The 25,667-nt window shown below is 44.0% G+C and overlaps 1 protein-coding gene across 3 annotated transcripts; it reads right to left on the minus strand.

The window, feature by feature from the left end:
• Positions 1 to 5,812: 5,812 nt before the first annotated feature.
• map7d2a (MAP7 domain containing 2a) lies at positions 5,813 to 25,092 on the minus strand. 3 transcript variants are annotated; one of them, XM_034098621.2, is made up of 17 exons: positions 25,010 to 25,092; positions 23,664 to 23,756; positions 23,147 to 23,224; positions 22,970 to 23,047; positions 22,255 to 22,418; positions 21,973 to 22,069; positions 21,023 to 21,112; positions 19,334 to 19,440; positions 19,122 to 19,237; positions 17,856 to 18,208; positions 17,597 to 17,744; positions 17,344 to 17,512; positions 17,104 to 17,202; positions 16,967 to 17,017; positions 16,742 to 16,781; positions 15,372 to 16,029; positions 5,813 to 7,939 (listed from the first exon to the last, which is right to left on the minus strand). In XM_034098621.2, the coding sequence occupies exons 1-17, from the start codon at positions 25,044 to 25,046 to the stop codon at positions 7,681 to 7,683; spliced, it is 2,637 nt and encodes an 878-aa protein (XP_033954512.1). In that variant the 5' UTR covers positions 25,047 to 25,092; the 3' UTR covers positions 5,813 to 7,680. The 3 variants fall into 3 exon arrangements, with proteins under 3 accessions (XP_033954512.1, XP_033954510.1, XP_033954513.1); XM_034098619.2 differs by having other exon boundaries at positions 23,138 to 23,224; XM_034098622.2 differs by lacking the exon at positions 21,023 to 21,112 and having other exon boundaries at positions 23,138 to 23,224.
• Positions 25,093 to 25,667: the final 575 nt, after the last annotated feature.

The following is a 25,667-nucleotide window of genomic DNA, read 5'->3' on the forward strand; positions in this document are numbered from 1 at the left end:
GGTGGAAAATGCCTATTTTAAGGTTAGTTTGGCGATTAAAATGCCTTTTGATGTCATTTGATGCAAGAAATATGAGTTGTTATTTCAGATTATGTGTGCAGTGGATGTACATGATCTTTAGTTTGCTAGTTATTACGAAGATTACTTCAAGAAATTGTGTCTATACAACGTTTTCATTGTTACCAAGGTGGTTGCTAGGGACGCTGCTATCGATATTATTTCTGTTATGTTGTGTAAAATGGACGGTGTTATCTTTATTGCTACCCCCTTCCCCGTCAATGTATAGTGTTGGTCCACAGTGCAAACGTATTAGTTTAACAAAATCCGCATCTAAAATTGTGGCATAGTGTGGTGCCGAGAGATGGGAGTCGGTGGCGGGGTATCAAAGGTACAAGCTAGACTTTTATTTAGCATCTCAAAACACATGTAAACAGCTTCATGCCCGGGAAGCGAAGACCGGCAGAGACAGAAAGTCCGGCTCACTAAAATGTCCGTGCAGAACAATACCCTAACCCATAGATCCGTGGGTGAATAATGTCAATCACCACAATAGATACGTTATTTTCCCCTGTGCAATTCTCCATTTACTCAACAATAACACATCATTATCCTTGTGTTTATTTATTTGTTTGATTAATAAACACAAGTTGGAGTCCGTCAGGACCGAGGGTCGGAGCAGCTCATTTGCTTTACAGAATATTACACCCGGAAGTAAGTATTCTCTCCGCTTCGCTTGACAAACCCAAGCCCCCAGGAAGTGCGCCGGACTCAGATGAAAATATTCGTGCTGGCCAAACGGCGGTACTACACTTCCGTTTGGTTGCCAGGCCCGGAAACACTTTTTCCCATTGACTTACATGGGGTCTGTAAATCGTTGGATAATTTTTTTTAAACTACCCAGTATGAACACTTGTATAGCCCTTATTAAAAACATTCGTTCCTCAAGTTGTAATAATGTGCTAATAACGTTATTCTGAGAGTTATTTCCCTCTGCATTATGAACGTGCATCTAACCCACGGGACCGCGCCGCCTGGCACGTGTCCCGACCAATCAGAGTACACTGTGCTCACAGGGAGGGTGGGGGCTGCTCACAGAGAGTGAAATTCAGTGAATACACGTAGTTTACAGAGATGCTGTTTGAGAAACCAATGTGAGTTGCGTTTATCTTTCCCCATGGATGCACAATAAGAACGGACCCATATCGTCTTACTGCCATCCCACGGAGCTGTAATAATGGATATATTGTACATGTATGTTTGCTATAATTCATTATCATACTACATGGGCTGTATGATTCAATCTTGTACCGTAAATGTTGTATTAAATAAAGTTAATATTACTTATTATAAGTATATATATTATATTATATATATATATATATATATATACAGTGCAATCATTCTTTCATGCTAAATAAAGCTCTGTTGCTTGGATATCACTAGATCCTGTTACAGCGTAATATAAGTACGATTGATGTGTACATTAGCATAATTACTAGCTAGCCGCTAGCTGCTAACGGCCGCCTCGTTAATATCAAATCCATGATAACAACAAATCATTACCATGCTGTCATGAACGTGCGGTGCTGTTACGTGTACGCAAATTGACGTGCTTGATGTGAACGAGCATTTTGGTTAAAGTTGCGCATGCACTATGAGCGCACATGAATGAGGCCCCGCCTCCCACGCTGTATCCAGTTCTTATTATACATCCATGATTAGCACATGATGATAAAATCATGTGCTAATCATGGATGTATAATAAGAACTGGATACAGCGTGGGAGGCGGGGCCTCATTCATTCCTATGAGAGTTGCTCATTAGCACATGATGACAAAATGGCCCAACTTTTGAGAGAGCAAAACGTCACAGATTACCCGGCATGCCTGAGAAGTACCCGTATGTGCACTCATAGAGCATGCACAACTTTAACCACGCCGCCCAAAAGGCTCGTTCACATTAAGCACGTGAATTTGCGTACACGTAACAGCACCGCGCATTCATGACAGCATGGTACTGGATTTATATTAACGAGGCGGCAGTTAGCAGCTAGCGGCTAGCTAGTAAATTATGCTAAATTACACATCAATCGTTATGTACTTTTATATTACGCTGACATCAGGATAGTGATATCCAAGCAACAGAGCTTCATTTAGCATGATACTTGTGTGGGTTGTACATGAAACTACTTGGTAATATATAAAAAGGTATTATGTTGAAGCCTGTTATGATCAATTGTGAGTTAAAACTTTATCTAAAAAGTAAAGCTGATGATGGATTACTGTGGTGGAGTTAAAATAACAATAGCCTATTTCTTTTTGAAATGTGATGGAGTAAAAGGATAGTAACTGTGATTATTCATGTTAGCCCACAAGTAACTAAAACAATTGCAAGTGCAATAAGAAGCTACAGGAACGTTAATCTACGACGGTAATATTAACTTTATTTAATACAACATTTACGGTACAAGATTTACATCATACAGCCCATGTAGTATAATATTTTACAAATGATGAATTACAGCAAACATGTGCAATATATCCATTATTACAGCTCCGTGGGCTGGCAGTAAGGCGATATGGGTCCGTTGTTATTGTGCATCCATGGGGAAAGAGAAACTCATGTAGTACTGAACACGTAACATGAACGTGCCGGGCAGCGCGGTCCTGTGGGTTAGATGCGCGTTCATAATGTCGAGGGAAATAACTCTCAGAATAACGTTATTAGCACATTTTTACAACTTGAGGAACGAATGTTTTTAATAAGGGCTATACAAACGTTCATACTGGGTAGTTTATTTAGTTTAAAAAAAATTATCCAACGAGTTACAGACCACTCTTTCCCCATGTAAGTCAATGGGAAAAAGTGTTTCCGGGCCCAGCAACCTAAAGGAAGTGTAGTACCGCCGTTTGACCAGCACGAATATTCTCATCAGACTCCGGCGTACTTCCTGGGGGCTTGCGCTAATGAGCAACTCTCATAGGAATGAATGAGGCCCCGCCTCCCACGCTGTATCCAGTTCGTGATAGTCCTCAAGCTCTGTGATTGGAGAGTGTGCAGAGCGTCGAACAGCACTTGAAATGGGATGGAACCACGGCACACTGTCCAAAACTGGATTTGAACGGGTCCACCCGTCCCCCCCTCCCCCACACCGTCCCCAGAACTACACATGCTGGCTATTGTGTTTCGCAACATGTTCTCTATCTATGGCACGTCTCTACTGGGAGTTGTAGTTTTAAAAGACGTTTTCATATTTCCTATAATAAGAAGTTGCCAGTATTAAACTGTGTACATCCCTGGAGGTTTAGGGGATAGGAAACACTCAAATTTAAAACATATAATTAATAAATGGGTGAAAATTGCTTGTGCCCATAATGGGCAGCATTAATATATATACACACATGCCAGCTAAGGTCAGAAGAGCTTTATTTAACAGCTGGTCTTATGTCTGTGACCCCTCCTGTTGTTCATTGATGAGCCTGAAACATGCACTTGTCAAGGTTCAGAGGCACATTTTGCAAATATGGCAGTAGCCATCGATCAGCTTAAGATAAGATATACTTTATTGATCCCAAGTTGGAAACATTTGCGTTACATCAGCATGTGTATAGTTGTAAATATGCAGTGGTGTTTATTTGTAAATCATTTAGTATAATCACACAAATTCTGTGTTTTATATTTAATAATTCTGTGTTCTTTATTTATTGATTGTTCAATACCTGACAAGGCCGGAGATGAAAAACTTGGGTCACAGGTTCCTCAACAGTGCATCACAAGACATCTTTCAATATTTGTGTACCTCCACCATTAAATTGTCATATTCTGCACATTTCTTATACTATCTACATACATCTTATAAGAGTATAATACATATGTATAATATCAGTTAAAATAAGTGCTTCAACATAGTTAACATTGCTGGAGGTATACACAAAGTTTTACATTCATTGCATAACTACACCATAGTTGTGTATATGATATGTCAATAAACCTTAGAAAATCTTGGAATCTTGAAAGGGATGTGCAAAATAGTCATTATATACAGTCTTTAATTAACTATTAGTAGAGAATAACGAGTAATGAATATACTTTATAGGGATTCTATTATCTAATAATAAAAATAATGAAATTCAATAACATGCTTTAACCACTAGGTGTCCCTTTATATCAGGTGTGCACGTTTATGATGTAAATACAGCCTATCTACCAATTGGATCAAATAAAAAAGTCAGCCGAATTAGTGTTGATACTGCAAGGAGACGTATTGTGTGAAAAGAAATGTAAGATGTTGTTTAATTGTTGATATATTTATGATCCACGTCACGTTTCCAGTGTTGGCGGCAGTTCCTCATGTTTGTCAAGAAGTCTTCTCATCAGGGCTCTATAAATAGAGAACTACGGCAGATATGTAACATTTAATGCAGCCGAATCGTGTATTACAATGCTGTTATGTGATGACTTTCAAAGAGAAAAGCAAGCACACTCGGAATAAAGTGTTTTCGGTCTGTTTCCGGTATTTGTTAATGACGATGTGCTGTGAGATGTGAGACTGGAATTGCACAGGGGAAAATTACGTTTCTGCACCATTTTAGATGCGGATTTTGTTAAACTAATACGTTTGCGCTGTGGACCAACACTATACTTTGACGGGAAATGGGGTAGCAATAAAGATAACACCATTAAACAGTTACACAACATAACAGAAATAATATCGATAGCAGCGTCCCTAGCAACCACCTTGGTAACAATGAAAACGTTGTATAGACCACCATCTCCTGAAGTAATCTTCGTAATAACTAGCAAACTAAAGATCATGTACATCCATTGCACACATAATCTGAAATAACAACTCATATTTCTCGCATCAAATGACATCAAAACGCATTTTAATGGCCAAAGTAACTTTAAATAGGCATTTTACACCGAGAATAAAAATGTCTGCAGGGAGAAATGTGAAGATCACGCGACATAGACGCCAGCCATTGAAATGAATGGTGAAACAAAACATAGGGATCCATTTCAGAGGTGTTTTTGTAGAAATACTACGTGACAGACAGACTGGCCTTTGAGGGTTTGGTGAAACAAACCATCTGAGTCAGGTTAGTAATGCTCCATCACATGTTTTACATCTATTACAGGGTGAATCTTAAACTGAAGCTTGACTTTAAAGCAACCCAATGGAAGTTTCATGGAAGTTTAGTTCTTTCACTCGTAGCTCGGGCTGCGGGGGTGCTAGAGACGGGAGTACGTTAATACGACCTTCCTAGCCGGAGATATGGCCGCATGTTACAATAAACTTCCGTTGGGTCGCTTAAAAACAAATATCGCAAATCGAATCGCAATATCTGGCAGAAAAATCGCAATTAGATTATTTCCCCAAATCGTGCAGCCCTAGTGTGTAGGTTTGTGTGTCTATGTGTCTGTGGTCTGGAAAATCTGATTCCCATGAAGGGAAATGTAGTTAGGAAATCATTTCAACAATCCTGCAAAGCGAAAGCGGTGGCAAGAAGTAGCTTATTTGCGCCCATGCACGGAACGAATCAGGTTAATGATGCGGATTGGTTAGTGGCGATGGGGTTACGGTGCTGCGCATGCAGGGATCCTGGAAGCACCCCGACCTTGCTTGTCTTGCGAAGGCCCGTTGATCGCTGCTTGCAGCTTTAATTTATATTGATGTCTCATTCTCTTTCACTGAACTCTTCCATGTTGTTCTTTATTTCACTTCATGTTTGTTTTCCAGTATCATCATTGTCATGTGAACTGCTTGATTACACAAACACACATTAACACACAAAAACAAAAAATGTCAGTTTTACATTTTATTGTTTCAGATAACATTGGTATGACCATGCTAACCATGCACAATGTCTACAGTAATCATTTAACTTAAAAGTTAAGCAGACTGGGATGGGTATGAGCAAACTATAATACACTATCAAATGGTTATATATCCTCCTTTGCTTTTCCCAAAATCAGTTCATGTGGTACAGCAATGTTCAAATGTGCAAAATATACAGCAAACACTAACTTTCGAATACTATAAGGGGAGCATACATATTTGGCTACTACAATTAGCATCTGTCGATCCAGACTATGTATGTTGGAACACAAGTCTCAATTTGACTTTATACGTGACATAATAATGTGCAATATGGCAGAAATGAAACATTTAAAACAAAGTTTCAAGTATTACAGGTAACATCATATGGTTTGCAAAAAAATAAAGTAACTAATAAGTTCCTTATACTGTAAGGCATCTCTACTGGAATAACATTTAGACACAGAAAATGAACTGCAATTAAGACATTTAATGCATTTCTCAAGAGAGAGACTACATAATATTTCCTACACAGGACAACACAATACAGCCTGATGGATTGAGAGAAACTTAAACAGCATCTTTATAGCTACAGGATACACTTACAAGTGGATTGCTAAGCAATTATTCCTGCCCCAGTGCACTTCAGTCTTACACATCAACAGCCAAATATCCACTTGTTTTAAATCTAAACTTTATTTGTCTTATAGATTAAAGCGTCAATTAGTGTTGTGCCTTGGAAACCTTTTATATAGAAAGTCACACATACAGAAACTTTTTAAATCACACGAAGCTTCTCAGGCATCACTATTTTCATTGTAAGAAATCTATTTCTTGAATGGAATCCCTGAAAATGAGGTGCCTTCCCTGGAAATAAATGACTGCAATTTTGCAAAAGAGCCAAATAAAAAAATTCACTCTAGTCTGCAGCAAACATGTAGTATGTGGGCCATCATTTGATGATTTTCTTAATGTGCAATAACATTCAATTGACAGCTTTGGAATCAACCTCCTCTCTCACATGCATTTAGAAAGTTCCAATTAAGGAATAAAAAGGATAATCAAATGAAAAATGATCAATCCTATGGCCAGACCTCGCTGATGAGGAAGAGTCACTGGAGTTTAGTTTACCAGATATACCCATTAACTTCCATCTAAATCAATCAGACACATGCATGAATACATTACCTGGGAAGAATATTTTTGAAGTATTTCAATGAGGCTATCATGAAAATGAAATAATCATGCCTTCGCCATCAGCAACACACTTTAATGGCTTAAGGGGGCATTTAAGTCAGAGGAACAAATGCAGCCATCAATTCTCAGAGCAGGCTTTGCACTGGGACTGAACTGGGACCCAGTGAATAATCTGTGCAGGGAAATTTAGAGTTATTATACGTTAGCAATAGTGTGTTTACCTAATGTCTATAATATTCAAAACCCTGATTTTTTTTGTGTCCTCTTTTCACACATCAGACACACCTCTCCCGCTCATCTCACACACACACACACACACACACACACACACACACACACACACACACACACACACACACACACACACACACACACACACACACACACACACACACACACACACACACACACACACACACACACACACACACACACACACACACACACACACACACACACACACACACTTGTTCTCCTAAGAACAGTAGAGTAAGCCAAATCGTGGACACATAGTTTCAATGGTCATTTGCTATGCGATTAGAATATAGAATATATGTTTTCTTTATATTGAGAGTCATAGTTTACAGTTTCTATTATGATGATCTCTATGGCTCTATTCCCATCAACGAAGTGATACAGGGACACACGTTTAAAAGATTAACAGACTACTTGATGCCAAGTTTATTTGAAGAAGGAGGCGACATCACAATGAGTTTTGAGTCAGACATGGGACTCACAACCCCTCCAATGAGGTTCTTGTTGCAGTCACCCTTGTTGCCCTCAGAGCTCAGTTTGGAGCAGGTGACGCTGCCTGTCAGGTCCATCAGGTCTTCCAGAGCTCGGCTGTTACTCACACTGCTGTGCTGGATTTCATTGACTGGTGAGAAGTTTGTGATTGAAATCAGTTCCTCCTTAGCAGCTGGGCTGGAATATAATTTTTAAAAAACAATGGTTTATGATATTTGTGGGGCAAGTCTGATATTGAAAAAACAGCCTTTTCTTGACTGCTGTGGTATAGGTACAAACAATGCACTGCACTTTTCCTCTTTTTATTTTTATTTCTTTGCAATGTATTTAAATAAATAAGCAAAACAAGAATGTACTATTAGTTAACCTATCAATATTCATTGTTATGTTTATTCTAAGTTTTAAAAAGAAAAAGAGAGGAGAGCAAACACCACAAATGCCCAAAATAATGTACTTGTAAATATGTATATTATGGTGGTCTTTATATTACAATACATATTTCTTATAGTTGAAAGCATACTTATTCATCTCAAATCTCTGTCATGACATTGGAATGAAACAAGAAAAGGTGAATAAAAAATAGCAAAGTGATACAAAACTATAGGTTACTTACGTAACCCCAGTGCTCATTCATAACACTCCGTTCGATGTCTCACTATGGGATGCGCCTCATCGCGGAGCAAACAGAAGCATCAATCTCATTACGCCAATCCTGATTGGCTGGTGATCTTGACGTCAGCGTCAGGGAATCCACCCCCTATAAGTAGCTTGCGCTACGTCGCATGCGTCATTCAAAATAAGCACCTCTTCTCGCTTCACCATAGCAAGGAGGGCCGTCTGGTGAGACATCTCACTACATGTTACTCTGAGTACTGGGGTTACGTAAGTAACCTATAGTTCTCATTCATAACACTCCGTTCGATGTCTCACTATGGGATATTGTAGCTCCCGTATTGCCAGACGAGCTTATCTCGAAATTCACCAAACCAACCAGAACTTAACAGGTAGAGCTCTGACTCAACAAGGTGCCCAGCACTGCTCGGGCCACACTAGGAGCAGAGACGTCTAGCCTGTAAAAGCGGACAAAAGTGAGCGGCGAGGACCAGCTCGCTGCTGCACAAATGTCTTGGATGGAAACACCCTTGAACAAAGCCCAGGATGTAGCCAGACCACGAGTCGAATGAGCCCGCAGACCCATAGGTGCCTGCAAACCCTGACTCGTATAGGCCAAAGCAATTGCCTCCACAATCCAGTGGGAGAGCCGTTGCTTAGTAACGGGCTTGCCCTTCTGAGGGTTAGCCCAGGACACAAAGAATTGGTCATTATGACGAAACTCTTTTGATCTGTCCATATAGGTGCGTAAAGCATGGACTGGACACAGCAAATCCGGCTGCTGTTCCCCGGAGGAACACAGCGGCGGAGGAAATAAAGGTATAGGTATAAAGGCAGGGTTGGGCTTCAACAACACTCTCGTTTGCCCTGGGGCGAACTGAGTGCATGAAGGATGTACAGATAGCGCATGAATGTCACTGACTCGCTTGGCGGATGCCAGGGCCAGTAACAGCACTGTCTTGAGTGACAAGTGCTTCATGTCAGCTTCTTCAAGGGGTTCAAATGGGGTTAGAGTGAGCCCATCTAAAACCACTGCCAAGTCCCATAAGGGCACCAGTGACCTGGAAACAGGGAGGAGCCTGCGAGCCCCTTTCATAAAACGGCAGACCAAAAGATGTTGGCTAGCCGTCTTTCCCTCAAAGCCCACATGGCATGCAGCAATAGCAGCCAGGTACACTTTGATCGTAGAGAAAGCTCTGTATTTATCAATCAAGTCCTGTAGAAATGATAAAATCACCCCGACAGGACATTGAAAAGAGATGTGTCCTTTTTGAAGGCACCACTCCTCAAACACCCTCCACTTACAGTCATAGAGAGACCTGGTGGAGGAAGCTCTCGCACTCTGAATAGTGTTTATCACCTTCTGAGGGAGTCCCACTGTATTCAGATTGTACCACTCACGGGTCAGGCCCATAGTGCCAAGCGCTCTGGGTGTGGGTGAAAGATCGCCCCCCGCCTGAGACAATATGTCCCTGCGTAGTGGGAGCTGCCACGGCTGCCCGCACAGCAGCTGATATATCTCCGCCAGCCAGTACATTGCGGGCCAGTGCGGAGCTATCAGGATAAGTGTGTGGCGTTGTTCCCTCACTCTGGCCAGAGTTGGGGGTATCAGAGCCAGGGGTGGGAATGCGTACAGAAGGCCCGGAGGCCAAACGTGCGCGAGCGCGTCCACGCCTAACGGTGCGTTTAAATCGCGCATTGAAAAGAACAGCTGACATTGAGCGTTTTCTTTTGATGCGAACAGATCTACCGCGGCTCTGCCGTAACGCACCCACAGCTGACTCACAATCCTTGGATGTAGAGTCCAGTCTGCATATAGTGGTGCACCTCTGGACAGCAGATCTGCCCCGAGGTTCATCACTCCTGGTACGTGCGTCGCTCTCAGAGAGAGGAGATGTCTGTCGCTCCATAAGATCAGTTTGCGTGCCAGCATGTGTAACTGGAGAGAACGCAAACCCCCTTGGCGGTTTATATACGATATTGTGGTCGTATTGTCTGTCCTCACGAGGACATGATGTCCTCTGAGAAAAGGCAGAAAGCGTTTTAGGGTGAGAAACACCGCTAAAAGCTCCAGGTAATTTATGTGCGCCCGCTGGAGGTCTCTGCTCCAGAGACCCCTCACCGGACGACCTTCGTAAATACCTCCCCAGCCTGTCAGACATGCGTCTGTGGTGACCACCTTCCGTGAAAGGACAGCACCCATAGGCACGCCCCGTACTAGAAAAGTCGGGTGCAGCCAGTGGCGCAGTGCCATTACGCATTTCACAGTAACCATTACTCTCCGCGCGCCATGACGCACGGGGTTTAGTTTTAGAGCGGCTACCCAGCGCTGAAACTCCCTCATGTGTAACGGAGCGTCCACACTACAGCTTCAAAAAAAGCTTGGAGCTGGGCGTGTCTGTAGCTTGGGGATTTTATTCAAGCAATGCGACCAACAACCAATCACATGAATCTCCCGCCCCCGACATACAAAGCAAAAACCCCCGGGGATTTTATGGGAGCAATATATATATATAAACTCCCCAAAAAGGTTTCTCCTCCAACTTTTTTTGAAATATAGAAATGAACGGCGGGATATCTCTCCCAGCTTAGACGCGGTTTGATTGGCTACGGCTTGAGCTGTCAGATTTTCCGAAACGGGATTTGATTGGCTGGCGCTGGCTACTCCGGCGTCTCCGGCGTCAGAAGTTGAACATTGTTCACCGCTCTGCTACCCACAATTCAGTTCGGCGAAAAAGCGAGGCAACGTGACGTCACCCCATTCAAAGTGAATGGGCAGATTGGAGTTGTCGACGCTTCCGACGCTGTCGACGCTGTAGTGTGGACGGGCCGTAAGCGTCCCAGTCGTACGACCAGGATGGCTGACGCCATGAGCCCCAGTAACCGCAGGCATGATCTGAAGAGAACATGTTTGCGCAGCTAGAAATGAGCGAGACAAGCTCTGAAAGCTTTCACTCTTTCCGCTGACAGGCGGGCTGTAAAGGGCACCGAGTTCAGGTGTAAACCCAGGAAGAGTACAGTCTGTGCTGGGCACAACATGCTCTTCTCTGTGTTTATTATGAAACCCAGGTTGAGCAGGTGCTTTACGAGGACATTTGTCTGCGTAATAGCCTCCTGCTCCGACTGTGCGAGAAGCAGCCAGTCGTCTAGGTAGGTCGCCAGGCGAATACCCTGTTGTCTTAACGGGGCTATCGCGGCTTCCGTACATCGTACAAACACTCTTGGACTGAGAGACAGACCGAAGGGAAGTACTCTGTATTCGTAACAGATCCCCTGAAATGCGAACCTCAGATATTTCCTGTGTGGGTAATATACTGGGATGTGGAAATACGCATCTTTCAGGTCGACTGATGTAAACCAGTCGTTTTGTCGCACGAGACGCAGCAGAGATGTGTGAGTGAGCATTCTGAATGTGTATCTTTTTAGATATTTGTTCAGAACCCTCAAATCTAGTATTGGCCGAATCCCGTTCCCTCCCCGTTTGGGACCGAGGAAATACTTGGAATAAAAGCCACTCTGACTCTGCTCGGCGGGTACTATAGATATAGCCCTCTTTTCTAGAAGTGAGAGGATCTCTCTCTCTAGAATATGGGCTGACTCTCCTCGGGCTTGTGAATACAGAATGCCCGAGGAGCGAGGGGGGGTGACAGCGAATTGGAGTCTGTAGCCCTGTGTTACTGTCTTGAAAACCCAAGCAGATGTTGTGAGCATCTTCCACTGTATGCTCCTTACGGAGCGTCCACACTACAGCTTCAAAAAAAGCTTGGAGCTGGGCGTGTCTGTAGCTTGGGGATTTTATTCAAGCAATGCGACCAACAACCAATCACATGAATCTCCCGCCCCCGACATACAAAGCAAAAACCCCCGGGGATTTTATGGGAGCAATATATAAATAAACTCCCCAAACAGGCGAAAACCTACCAGTTTCACCCACTGTCTCTGCCACCTCCCTCCATGCCTGGTTCCTCCGGTTTGTATCCCGGTAGGTGAAGAGGGTCTGGTCATACAAAACCGGGTGATTTGCTACAGCGATAATTAGTTTCTCCTCCAACTTTTTTTGAAATATAGAAATGAACGGCGGGAGTTGTCGACGCTTCCGACGCTGTCGACGCTGTAGTGTGGACGGGCCGTTAGAACCAGCGGAGATGTCACGGCTCTTACCCTCTGAGTCTCTATTTGTTGTGTTATGGGGCCCTCTAGTGTCTGAACACGGTGGTACCCCATTTCGACAATTCCCACCGACACTGCGCATGCGTGTGACGGTGGTGCCTTCACAACCCCAGCCGGCACTGCGCATGCGCGTGACGGCGGTGCCTTCACAGACCCGTCTATTATCCGCCTTTTGAGAGAGGCCGTAGCTGCTCTCAGAAGGGGAACAGTTGATGGACTGTTTATTGTTTTTATTGTTTTTCTTTTCATTTTTTTGAGCTGCGCCCTTGGCCTGAAGCCTGGATGCGTCAGCGGAAAATGCTTTATGTGAGAAACAACAACAATATTGTGACATGTGTTTTGCGGACTTGCGGATGGCGTTGAGGCATCTCTCGAGGCAGCGGGAACACATCTAGAGCTGGGGAACCGTGGACTTCCAGCTCTGTCACAGAGGGGGGAAGGGGGGGCTGTCAGGCCGCCCGCTTCTTCTTCCTCGACAGCTGGCCGAAATTCTGGGTTGGCTGCGCCTGGGCTGCAGCCGGAACCGGAGATTTTCTAGGCCAACTCGCCCTCGTCTCCTGCCTGGGCTGGGGACTCGGGGCGGGCTGCGACCTCTGCTGTTTTGGTACTTTGAACCGAGCAGGGTTCGAGGCAGCTTGGGCGAAGGACTGCCGCTGTGAAGGCAGCGGCTGTACCCTTCGAGGGAGACAGAGGTGGAGCCTCGTCCTCCTTCTTTTTCGACTCGCATCTCATCTGCATGGAGGCGAGAGCAGAGCCGAAAATCCCCTCGGGAACGATGGGCATGTCTAGCACATCCTCCTTTTCCCGGTCTGGGAGGTTGGTGAGGTTGAGCCATCTAGCTCTTTCCTGCACCACCATGATCCCCATTGCCTTGCCCACGCGTGGCCTGGACGGCGCAGCGTTGAACACAGAGACAAATTCTGTGATCGCGGCCATCTCGTCCAGAACGGCCGGTCCAGGATTGCTTGACAGATCCTCGCAGAGCTCCGCTTGGTATGTGGTTAGCAGTGAGGAAACGTTAAAAGCCCTGGCGGAAAACGCTGCGGCTCTGTAGGACCGTTCAGTCATGGTCGACTGGAATCGGTCCGCCTTCGCTGGCAGCGTGGGGTTCCTGCTTGGTGACGGGACCAGCCTCGGTAGGAGGTGGGCTGCCACCAGCGGTTCCATAGGCGGTATGCGGAGCAGGCCGAGCCTCTCCATACCGTCACAGTCTAGGGAGGAGGCACCCTGGATTGGGGGCCTTGTTGCTAAGACGAGACCGACACCTCATCCAACATCTCCGGGAAGACCGGAAAGAGTTGCCTCTTTGTCCTCGTTGCTTGGGGAAAATGTTTCCTCTCGTAACGGGACCTGGAGGTCTCCTTGGCCATTTCGGGCCATAGGATGTCTAGTCTGGACGCGGCATGCTGACACACGGCCTGCAGGTCCATGCTCAGACAGGGTGAAGCTGGTGTGCTATCGCCCGGGAGAGCAGCCATCGCTCCCGGCTTTGCAGCCTGAGCCGATGACACGAAGATATCGTCTTCTTGCTCTTCCGAATCAGACAGGAGGAACTCAGAGGCATCCTCTTCGTCCTCCATATAATCCAATTCCAGGACATCCTCCGCGGGCGAAACCATGGTGAGGTCCAGCCGGGAGCCCCAGCTTGGTAAAGCGTGGGGCTCCGTTCTCGCGTCTCTTGCCGCCACCGGGTCCCAGCCTGACACGGCACGGGACTCCGGTTCCGCAGCTGCCGCTGTTGATGAGCCCCAGACCGACACAGTGCGGGGCTCAATCTCTGCGGCGGACGCCCCCGTGTCTTGATTGCCAGCCGGCAAATCAGCGGACATGAGGAGGTCCTGTCCTGACAAGCTAGCTTGGCGTGCTAACCGTCGGCGGAGGCTCTTTACGGTGAAGCGGGCACAATGCCCGGATGAGCCGGGGTTGTCAATAGCCTCCTGGGCGTGTTCCAGCCCGAGGCAGGACGAGCAGACCTGGTGTGAGTCTGTGCCTGATATTTTCAACCCGCAGCCGCAGAGCCGAGCCTCCGGGTCCCTGACTCCTCTGGTGTGAGGGAGAGAGGCGTCCATCTTGTTCGCCGCGTGGCGTGGAGAGAACCCGCTCGTAACAGGTACGTTGTCGAGAAAGAAATAAAAAATTCTTCCAACCTGTCCTTAATCTGGAGAAAAAAGGACGGTGTAGATTTTTTCTCAAAGAATATTAACTGGTGTGTTAATATTCTTTAATCTTTTCCTCCTCTGTGAGAGAAAAAGAAAAAACGTCCTCGCTACCGTGGTGTCGGTAGTGAGGTAAAGCAAGCTAGCAACAGGTGTGTTGCTAGCTTGAAAAAATCAAAACCTTACCTTAATTTCCGAGGAAAGAAACGGCGAGGTCGATTGTAATACTAACTGGTGTGTTAGCATTAACAGTCTTCTTGCGAAGCAGAAGAGTAGCCGGCGAGCGCCCGTCGACCGAAAGTTAGCTTTGGGTTCAGTCTGTGGACTGTTAAGCTAGCCCGACTACCATCGAGATGTGCTCTGAAGCGAGAAGAGGTGTTTGAAAGAATGACGCATGCGACGTAGCGCAAGCTACTTATAGGGGGTGGATTCCCTGATGCTGATGTCAAGATCACCAGCCAATCAGGATTGGCGTAATGAGATTGATGCTTCTGTTTGCTCCGCGATGAGGCGCATCCCATAGTGAGACATCGAACGGAGTGTTATGAATGAGAACACTATTGTCTCGACAAATAATGCTTTGCGTAAGTTTTAAATGTAAAATATGTTATAGTGGCAGGGGAGCCGTGGGTGATGTGGTTAGCGATACTAACAATTCAAGAGGACCTCACCTGACCTCCATGGCCTGCACCTCTTCAGAAGACCCCGTCTCCTTCACATTTAGAGGCTCCAACCTGATGATTGGCGGCGACGGGTGTCCCACTGGCAGGGTCGCCACAGAGGGACTCATCACCTCCATCTGGGACCCTCCTCGAGCAGCAGTCACCACATGATGCAGGCTCCTCTGTTTGCTTACCTCAGCAGTTATATGGCTTCTCTTCAAGGCACTTCCTTCACTCTTAACTGCTCCATTCATCATACTACTCTCCCTTTGGTTGACTTTGGCATCTGCTGTCAGCTTTGTCTGCTCTTTGTTTATCTGGTCTTTAACATGTGCTCCCTGCTGCTTGTTTACATTCTTCTCCACCTCTCTTCCCTGTTGCTTGAGGACACCGGCCTTGCCCTCTCTGTTAGTCGGGCTGCCGGGCTCTTCACTGGTTTGTCTGGTGTCCGGTCTCTTGTCAGTAACACTGCGTGATGCTGTCATTTGATGAGTGTTGCTTGTCATTTGCACACTCTTCTGATGGTCCATCTGTGCTGCTGGCGCTTCTTTCTTCACCGGGGTACATTCCTTCATGTTGACTGAGACATGCTCTTTAACCTGAAACTCAACCTTTTTCACTGCCTGCTCGTTCACCTGAGCTTTAGTTTGAACAGTCTTTACTTCACCTGTGGAGAGTGAAGAACAGCACAGTGGGCTTCACTTTACTTGGATTTTCCTGGTCACTCCAAGTGAACTATACTGACTTGATTATTTTCTAGCAGCAATACTGGATGTCACTATCAACAGTATAACTGGTTAAGTTGATACTAAACATTGACATTGGCTCCAATGAGCTGAGAACTTACACTTAACACTCCAAATACAGTTTGAGCTTGCATTGTGCACAGCTTTCCCTCGATAAATCTGCCACGGGTGTTTTCAAGGGCAGCTCATTTTACATTCAACTCCCATGGCACTGATTTACAGTAAAATGCGCCCTCTCAGCACCAAGAGGGAAGATCTTTTCTCATGCTCCATTTTCCGGAAGAAAATGACATAACCTTCACAACATGTTTATTAAATGTATGACCCAAGGAACATGGTTGATGAAGACAAGGAGGTTCATTCTTTAGAATTGCCAAAGCCAAAGCCACATTATTATCACATAGCAAGACGCTCAGATGAATGTGTAAAAAATGTCTCCCCTATTGAGACTTTACACAAGCCAACGTTAAGATTACTGCTGCACATGCACAAAATAAGCTTATAAAGGAATCTCATCATAAACCATGCATGGTATATTTGCAATTTTGCTGCAAGGAGTACAGAGAGCGGTGGAGTAAGCAGGGGCAGCAAGCAAACGTAAGTATCTGCATTGCGACTGAAAAGCACACTGACCTGGTGGGGAGACGGGCTTAGTCTCCGCCTGCTCCTCCTTCTGATTCAATGCAGAACAGAGACGATCAAGTCAACATTTGTGGTAATCAGGACACAGAACCAAAGTATCACGAACGATAGTATTTAATAAAGAAGATAACAACAGAAAGTCCCACTTTTAAAAATCACATGTAGGTGTTTAAAGGCAGCTACACTGTACGAGAACGGGCGGCTCTCTCACAGTACCTTCATTTCAGCTTCGGCCTTCCGAGTTCTCTTCATGATCTCTTCAATTCTCTGAAAAAATAAATATCAACATTACGTTTGAAAACATTGCAAAGTTTAAAATATTTTAATTCTGCAATCGGTTCGTTTAAAATTACCTTTTTTCTTAGATGCCTCTCCTCCTCTTCTTGCTGCTTCTGCAGTCCTCTGTCTTGCAGCTGGCGCTCGGCTTCCTCCTTAGCCATGACTTGCTCTTTCTGTTAAGATAGGCGAACAATTCAGATAACATGCTAAAGAAATACAATTTTCACAGGAAACAACCAACAATCAGAACCCAATATGTACAGTAACAGGGCAAAAACATTGGCTTTATAATGACGTCTCGCCTCTTTGCCCACCTGAGTCTGTAGCTCCTTGTCCTGCTCCTCCTTCTTTAGTCTGTCTTTTTCTTCTTTAAGCCTGTGAAGATCTTCTTCGATTTTACCCTTGTCCTTGACTTGTTGAGCCTTTGCCTCTTGCTGTTGCTTCTCCTGTGCCAATTGCTTTTTCAGCTGTTCTTGCCTGAGTCTGATTGGAAGGAGCAGACACTCATTACCTCCATTTAAACACTTCAATCCAATGCCTTTTTAATTGATTTATCAATAGACTCACCGTTCTTCTTCCTCTTGTTCCCGCTTTTTCTCGTCCAGTTCTTTCTGAGCTCGAGCCTGACGCCTACGCTCTGCCAGCAACTTGGTGGCCTCCTCTGCATTTGTTGTGCCAGCTGCCACCTTCCCTGTAGAGGCGCATGGTGCTGATTCTTGAAAACACACAGAAAAAACTGGTGTTACATCAACAAAGTGTACTCTTACAACTGTAACGAAACACATACCCTTGTATACTCTCATACAATAACTTGTATTAAGCCTACCTTTTTTCTTATCTCCGTCCTGAGCGTTGCTGTGCGTCTTCTTCTCTGAGGAATCCACTTTAGGAGACGTGTGGTTATTGTCACTTTTGAGATGCATATCCGAAGATTCATCTTTAGGTGATCTGGATTTAGTGATTTCAACGTTGACCACATTCTTCTCATCTTGTGAAGAAGGAATTGTGCTGTTGTTGTCCGTATTCTTATTCACTGCTGAGGATTGTCCGTTGTGTTTCTCCACCTTCTTGTCGTCTGCTTTCCTATCATCAGGTGACCGGTTTTGACGATGCCTTGTTGGAGAGCAATGGTACTGATGTGCATTGCAGGGAGACTGGGCACGCATTTTCGAGGCCAGCCTGCACACAGATAAAAATGTTCCATTAAAAGATGCCCTTTTATGCTCATTTTAAGGTCACTTGTTGTGCTTCTACTGTGACTTGTTTACATGCTTTAATGTTCTCTCTGTTGTGATTGGTCAAAAGCTTAGAGATGTCCAGCCCCTTAGCAGACTATTTACATGCACACAAACATATATAACAGGAAGGGGAAAAAAACTCAAAAGCATAGTAGGGCCCCTTAATGATTAAGTGTTAATGACAATAAAAACATTGAAATATAATGTGGTTCAAACAAGGTAGTGGTACCAGCTGACAGCCAGAGGTGGGAAGTAGTGGAGTACAAATACTTTGTTACTCTACTTAAGTACATTTCTCTGGTATCAGTACTTTACTCCACTACTTGTTTTTCTGACAACTTTTTACTTTTACTTCTTACATTTTGAACACAAGTACCTGTACTTTCTACTTCTTACATTTTCCAAACAGGTTTGTTACTTTGGTTTTAATCTGTGTTTGGTGGCGTGATCATTATTATTTAGAGTCATTGCGTGCCTATTGATTTGAACACGATCCGTGGATCCATAATTTCCTGGTCTCTAAAGAAGAGGGACCAATGAAAACGTTGTCATGTTGCCGTCCTTCAGCATGGAAACATTCATTAGCTAACAATGACATTATTGTTCTATTAATATAAAGAGAGGTCAGTTACTCTTTAAAACACTTGGTAGTTATGGGTACTTTTTACTTAAACTTCGAAGCCCATACTTCTTTACTTTTACTCGAGTAAAGAAGTTTAGTCAGTACTTCTACTTTTACCAGAGTATTTTTAAACACGAGTATCTGTACTTCTACTCGAGTAAAGGATGTGTGTATACAGTAGCCATCACTGCTGACAGCCATGTTTGCAAACCTTTCACCAAACAAATCTTACTTGGAGGTAGTAGGGGACGCCAAGTGCCTTGTGACACTTGCAGGGGATTCAGATCTTCTGAGAGGGGATCCGCAGCCCGGGGATGCAGTTCTTCTCTCTCTGCGCAGCCGCTCTTTCTGCACAGAGTAGGGGAATTAAATACATAAGATCTTGCCGATCCTACCCAATTATGATAGATAATTATATATATACAAATATGTACAAGGTCTGACCTTGGGGGTATTGGGGGTGGACTGCGATCCTCCTTGAAGTCCAGCTCTGTTGTGATCTGCAGGGTTCAGCGAGCCGCGGAAAGGGGACCGGTGAGGGCTGCAGGGCGCTGCGTGATGACAAACAGCATGCTTATCAAATCAAATGATGGCAAATCACAAGTGAAAAAGGGATGTTAATACAGTTGCCAGGGGAGGGTTTGACCAGACAGTGTGTGTAGCACCCAGCTCACAGACAATTTTTTCTGTTGCATTTGAAGCCACAAGGTATACATTTATCAGCGATATAGGCTTCCATTTTTAACTGAGTGATACATTTTTCTTCTCCCATTGAAATGTTGGTGCTCAGAATTTTGGTAGAAAAACATGGAAGCTGAAATCTAATTATTCCCTGCAAAACTTTGTCCAAATCAATGCCCAGTCTTCTTTTGGACAAACATATTTTTTGCTCTGATTCTGCCAAAAAAGAGGCTATTGATTACCCAGAATTATATTAGTCCCGATTGAGGATAGGATATTGAACACATCACAGTCAGATATAATGGGGTATGTTAATGGCATTAATCCTGGGGTTGTATGCTATGCACTGGGATGAAAGCAGACACATACCAGCGCGGTGGCTACGAACAGTCCAATTCCCAACATTTCTGTCCTTGCCACACCATAAAAAGCAAATGAAAACACACATGGACTTTGTGCAAACCCACAATCACAATAGCAGAGGCCCTACGTACAACATTAAGCAGTCTTCTTGCGATCATTTGTTAGTTCTGGTCCATCTGTCACCATCTGTAAAGAGTAATCCCTAAAGGCTGCAGCGCTCTCAGTGGGATGACTGTCTATTTTATTTCTATTCTAGGTCATGTGCAATTAATCTCCAAGAACGTCTGCTCCACTTTTGAACCACTTAGCTGCCTTCATTTGTGAAGCGAGGGTAAAATGAAACAAATACTTTCATAGTTATCTACACACAGTACAAATAAAACCACAAGTGTTTAGGATCACGTCATTCCTTTAGCCTGTTTTTAATTACGCGTGACTAATCTGGGGAAACTAATCCAGAGGTTGACTTCAAGGGAAATTTGAAAGCGAACTATACAAACATGCTACTGAAACAAACATTTTAATATCAGACTAAATGTGGCAAATTAATGAAGGAAAAGACACACATTTTGTTAGTGTCCTCTTTTTTCTACATTGTGATTTGCTTGCTGCCAAACTGCAGAGTCTACAAGAGAGGGAGGAATGAAAGTTCCTCAAGAAAATTAGGAAGATGAAAATGTTCCAGCTTCAAATCTTCCTGAAAATAAGGTTAGATCATTATACGTTTTGGTTTAATGCCAGTAAAGGCCTCGGCACTGATTGCATCTGCCTAATAAATCTTATCCCTGAAGCCTGTCTCCACAGTTTTGCTTCCATCCCCACTTTAACTATGCTAAAGGTAACTGCAGCAGAAAGCACAAACACAGCAAACATACTAAAAGTGTAGAGAACATGCACATTACTTTGCATATCATGCCCCTTTTGCACGTTTTAACAACAGAGCAGCATGCATCACAGCAAGCAACAGTTTGACTTTGGTGCAAGTTGAAATTCCAACTCACCAAAAGGCAAACAAAAACAGTCATGGTAGGTGTTGCATGAATAGGAGGGGTGATACATATGGGAGGGCAAAGGGGGTCTTAACTTTACCAGATTCGCTGACAGCAGGAAGGGGGGAGGCAATGCCATGGGAAAAGGCGGAGACAGCAGAGAAAGGGAGTGGGGCATTGTCACTGTCACCTAAAGGCAGCGGGCGGAGCAGAGCAGAGCACAGCGTTATGAACAGTTTATCAATTCCTCGTCCAGCTGCAGAGACCCGGAGGGGAGTTAACATACCAGCAGGGATGTTGTGATGTCATGTAACCACAACAGGCTTTTGATGTAGTGCTATGAAGCAATTACGTGTACGTTTTCTTCATTTCCGACTTTGTTAACTGCCCAAAAATGTCACTTAAGCACAGATTTATTGTTCTCACATTTACGTTATTAAGATTTGGCCGCACAAGGTTTTTAGTAGACCTATTTCTTTGTATTTAAATGTGTTGATTTTCATGTAGGCCACTTTGTACTCTGTTGAAAGGTTTATTATTATTATTACATAGACACCAGTGCTGATATGTAACTCCATCCTGTCTCTGTGGGAAAACAGGAACACATTTTTTCTCATGCGTATTCAGGCAGCCAGGCTGTTGGCCAAGGTCGGGCCATGAAAAAAGGCTTTATTTTACACACCCACACATGCATGCTAACACACACACACACACACACACACACACACACACACACACACACACACACACACACACACACACACACACACACACACACACACACACACACACACACACACACACACACACACACACACACACACACACACATACACACACACACACACACACACACACACACACACACACACACACACACACACACACACACACACACAGAAACCTACAGGGCACACACACACATAATATGTCATGGTGTCTACAGCTAAATGCAATGCTTCTGGTAAAAGCAAAACTTGTGTCTAAGTTTAAGATCCTTCATGCCTTGCATTCATGCCTCTTGTATCCAAAACTCAAATCTGTTCTTACCGCCTCCTGCGTGGCAGCCTCTGCTCCAGCGTTTGGTCCTCTGCTCCAGCTGAAGGCTTCTCTCCAGAGAGCGCCTCATCAGGGCCTCCAGGCGCTCCTGAACGCAACACAGCAGAGACAATTGTTATGTAACTACTGTCACCTCACCACTAGCTTTTTTTCATTGGCATTTGTACACACCACATGAATGGACTTTTTTTTTGTATCTTGCGGCAACCACATGTGAAATAGAGTGCATTAGACAGATCATGATTATATGTTTTTTTTGTTTTATCAGCTGACCCTGTCCTCTTCAAGCTGATGCCTCCTCTTCTCCTCCACTGCAGCTCTACGGAGCTCCTCTCTCTGCCGCTGCTCCTCCAGCCGCTTCCAGCGCTCCTCCACTGTGCGTTCGTACTGCAGGCGAGCTCTGCACTCCTTCTCCCTGATCAGCTGCTCCCGGGCCACTGAAAGAGACAAGACAAGGTTTCATGAAAAAAAGAAGCTAATGGACCGATGTTATGTGAGTAAGAATGAAAACTCAATCTCAAAAATGCTTTTCAATCTCTTTTCAAAATATCTCTTTAAGACATATATTTTTTACTTGTGAATAAACACTCACAAATCTTTCAGTGTTACCTGAAGTTCTATGTAGTTTAGTATATTTTTATATATGAATCCACAGAAAGGACTATTATGAAGATAGAAATCCTTGTCTTCATGAGACAACTGCAGGAGCTGCATGACCTATTTCTGTGGACTACTCTGTTACTATCTCATTGTCTCAAGTGACATAGTTCATCATATCAGAGCTCCAGTGAACTTAACTTCCACTGGCCATTAAAGGTCTTCCATAACCAATTAAACTGTTGAGAGAAAAACTGCATGAGAACAAACTTTGCAGGAAAAGTGCACTGACAAATAATCCCAGCAGTGGCAGGAACTTCAGAGCTCATCAGTTCACACAAATCTGATCCTGTATTCACACTTGTGTCAAAAGTAAAAGGACATCACCCACCCAGGCTTTTCTCCCTCTCCTCCCGTCTCTCTTTGGCTAATCGCATCCTGTCGTCCGTCTTCATATAACCCTCCGCAACTGAAAGAGAAATAAAAATGTCAGGAAACAAAAAGTAGGCATTGGAAAGGGAGATAACTTGCTTTTGAACAGATGCCAACATAGACTTACTTTGTTTACCTGCATGGTTATTAGCTGTTAAGTGTGAAGGGGACGCATGTCCATTTATTTGCGGCTTCTTCTCTGTGCTCGATGGAGCTGTGATGACAGAAGGAGATAAAGCACACTCAGCTTTGTCTAAAGAGGAATGACATCAGCACCTGAGTACTGACCTGCAGTGCTGCTCTAACACCAGCAGAGGTAAACATGTCCGCAGCTCTGTGAGGGGCTGCTCTGTGGTAAATGCATTGTATAGCAAAATTCCAAGCAGACCCATGCCAAGGGCAAACTGCAGCAATATGCAGGAGAGAGGGGGAAACCGTCCTTGGCGTGATAGTCCCTCCACACATGCTGAATGCCTCTTCTGATTAGGTTGCTGCTGTGACTGCTGATAACAGAGCAGCCCTGAAACACAAGTCCCTGGGCCTGCAGAGTCTTATCACGCATTCTATATTGTGTCTCTAGCAATTGTGCAATTATCCAAATAATTGTGTGGTCACTTGGAAAAAGGGGTGCATCATGTGATAGGAACACTCACTAGTTTTTCCAGTTCGGGCCGGAGAGCTGTGACCATTTGTTGGAGATCTCTTCTCAGGGAGCAGAGTGATGGACGGCGGTGCCATCTTTTCACCTGAAGCACAAAACAAATAAAATATTACATGGAGCACTGATCTTAAGAGAAAGCTGCTATTCTCACATCAATATCACATCATAAGTCTGATAAAAAAAAAACGTTATTAGATACATCTATACTCTAAAGATTAGATATTGAGTTTAATAATATTGAAATCTGATATTGGACTCTTAATCGCCATGTAAATACAGAGGTTAAAAAAAAAGATTGAATCCACAAATTCCCTGGATCAATATGTGCCATGTCAGCTAAGCTGCCATCAAAAACAGTTACTTCACTTGATGAGGTGAATTGCTCTCTTTTATTGAGTGTACTGAAAGCTGGCAGAAACTCTCATGATGTCAGACAGGAGAGCTGCCAAGCATGAATGCTTTACCAACCTAACTTAACATATACATACATCATGGATAACTGGTCAAATGTATCCTTTTTCCTAACATTATTATTTATTCAGTGGCCACAATCTAATGTACTGGTTGTTTTTAGTGTAGCTTATTCTTATGGTTTTGTGGTGAATACTGCTCATACTCTATGCCCTGTCATAGCTGTTTTATAAAAATGCAAGCTACAGAAACAACATTATGTGTACAACATGCTGCCTTAGGCATGACACACATAAAGTGCCTCCAGTGGTCTGTCACTTTGCAGTTTCTCATTGAAATAGTAAGTCAATAAGACAGTGGAAAGTATGTTCTGGAACAAAACTCATGCAATTATGTAACATTTAAATCCACTTTTTCCAGAGGGCAAATACAATGTGAGATACAAAGGCATCCCAAAATAGTTTGATGCTCATAATAAATGATGGGGTCTGTCTGGGTCATAGGCAATAACCACTCGTCATTTTTCCACCCGTTTGAACCCTTTTATCTGATTAAGTTGCGTCATCACCAAAAATAGCTACACCATCTTTTTGGATCAGAATTAAAAACAATGACTAAACTGGTGCGCACAAGAGGCTAATCCTGTTTTGTTGACGTTCACTCGTGATTAAAACAAAACAAATATTTAGCCCGTGATTTAGGTTTATTTACTTGGAAAAGTGTAAATCTTTTAGATCTTCTTCCGTCGAAAAGGGTTAGAGAGCCTTAGCGAATAAACAAAACATTGAAGCCGGTCTGCACAGCCAGCATCATTCTCATAAAGCGGTGGAAATGTCAATTGCGTCATTCTGCTTTAAATCGCGTCGCAAACACAACAATAGAGCCCGATAGCATGACGATACCAAACCAAGCAAATATTGAGCTTACCTGTTATTGCACTGGAAGATGTGACTGTTTTCGCCATGGTTTCACAGGCACAATGCAGCCAAATGTATGGACCTGCTGTCCCCCAAAACACTCTGCAGTGAAGCCAATGCAGCACAGGTATCCGTTTCCCTGCAAGGCTGCAGCAACAAGAGCAGCCACTGTGCACACAACCAAGCACACACGATTCAAATGGATGGCCTGAAGGTCATTGTGAAGCCTGGAGAAAATGTCCAGGACAAGACACTGTTGTGCGGATGGATGGAGAAGAGGAGATGATGATGCGCACACAATCGAGTTGACTACCCAGCGATCACACCGTGCGTCGCAGCGTAAGCCCGCCCTGATCAGCACAGCCTGCCGGTAGATGGGGGAGATTTCCTCTTCCTCTCAGCACGCAGCTCAACCACGACCAAACGGAATACAGCTTCATTAATGCAATGTTGTTTGGCCTGTTTGCCTGAATTAAATATTGTCGTTTTGTTTTATTTTCTTGTCAGAGAGATAGTAGCAGAATGTTTAACGGAAATAAAAAGGGACTTCTAACATCTCCGAACACTTTCCCTGGTACATTAATAACACCTGTTTAAGGTAATGGATTTTGCATCAAGGAATTTTGTATTGCATTTGCTTAATTTTAGTCAATATCCTTAGTTTAGAC

The sequence above is a fragment of the Pseudochaenichthys georgianus genome, chromosome 14 (genome assembly GCF_902827115.2).
Source record: "Pseudochaenichthys georgianus chromosome 14, fPseGeo1.2, whole genome shotgun sequence".
Taxonomy (NCBI): Eukaryota; Metazoa; Chordata; class Actinopteri; order Perciformes; family Channichthyidae; genus Pseudochaenichthys; species Pseudochaenichthys georgianus.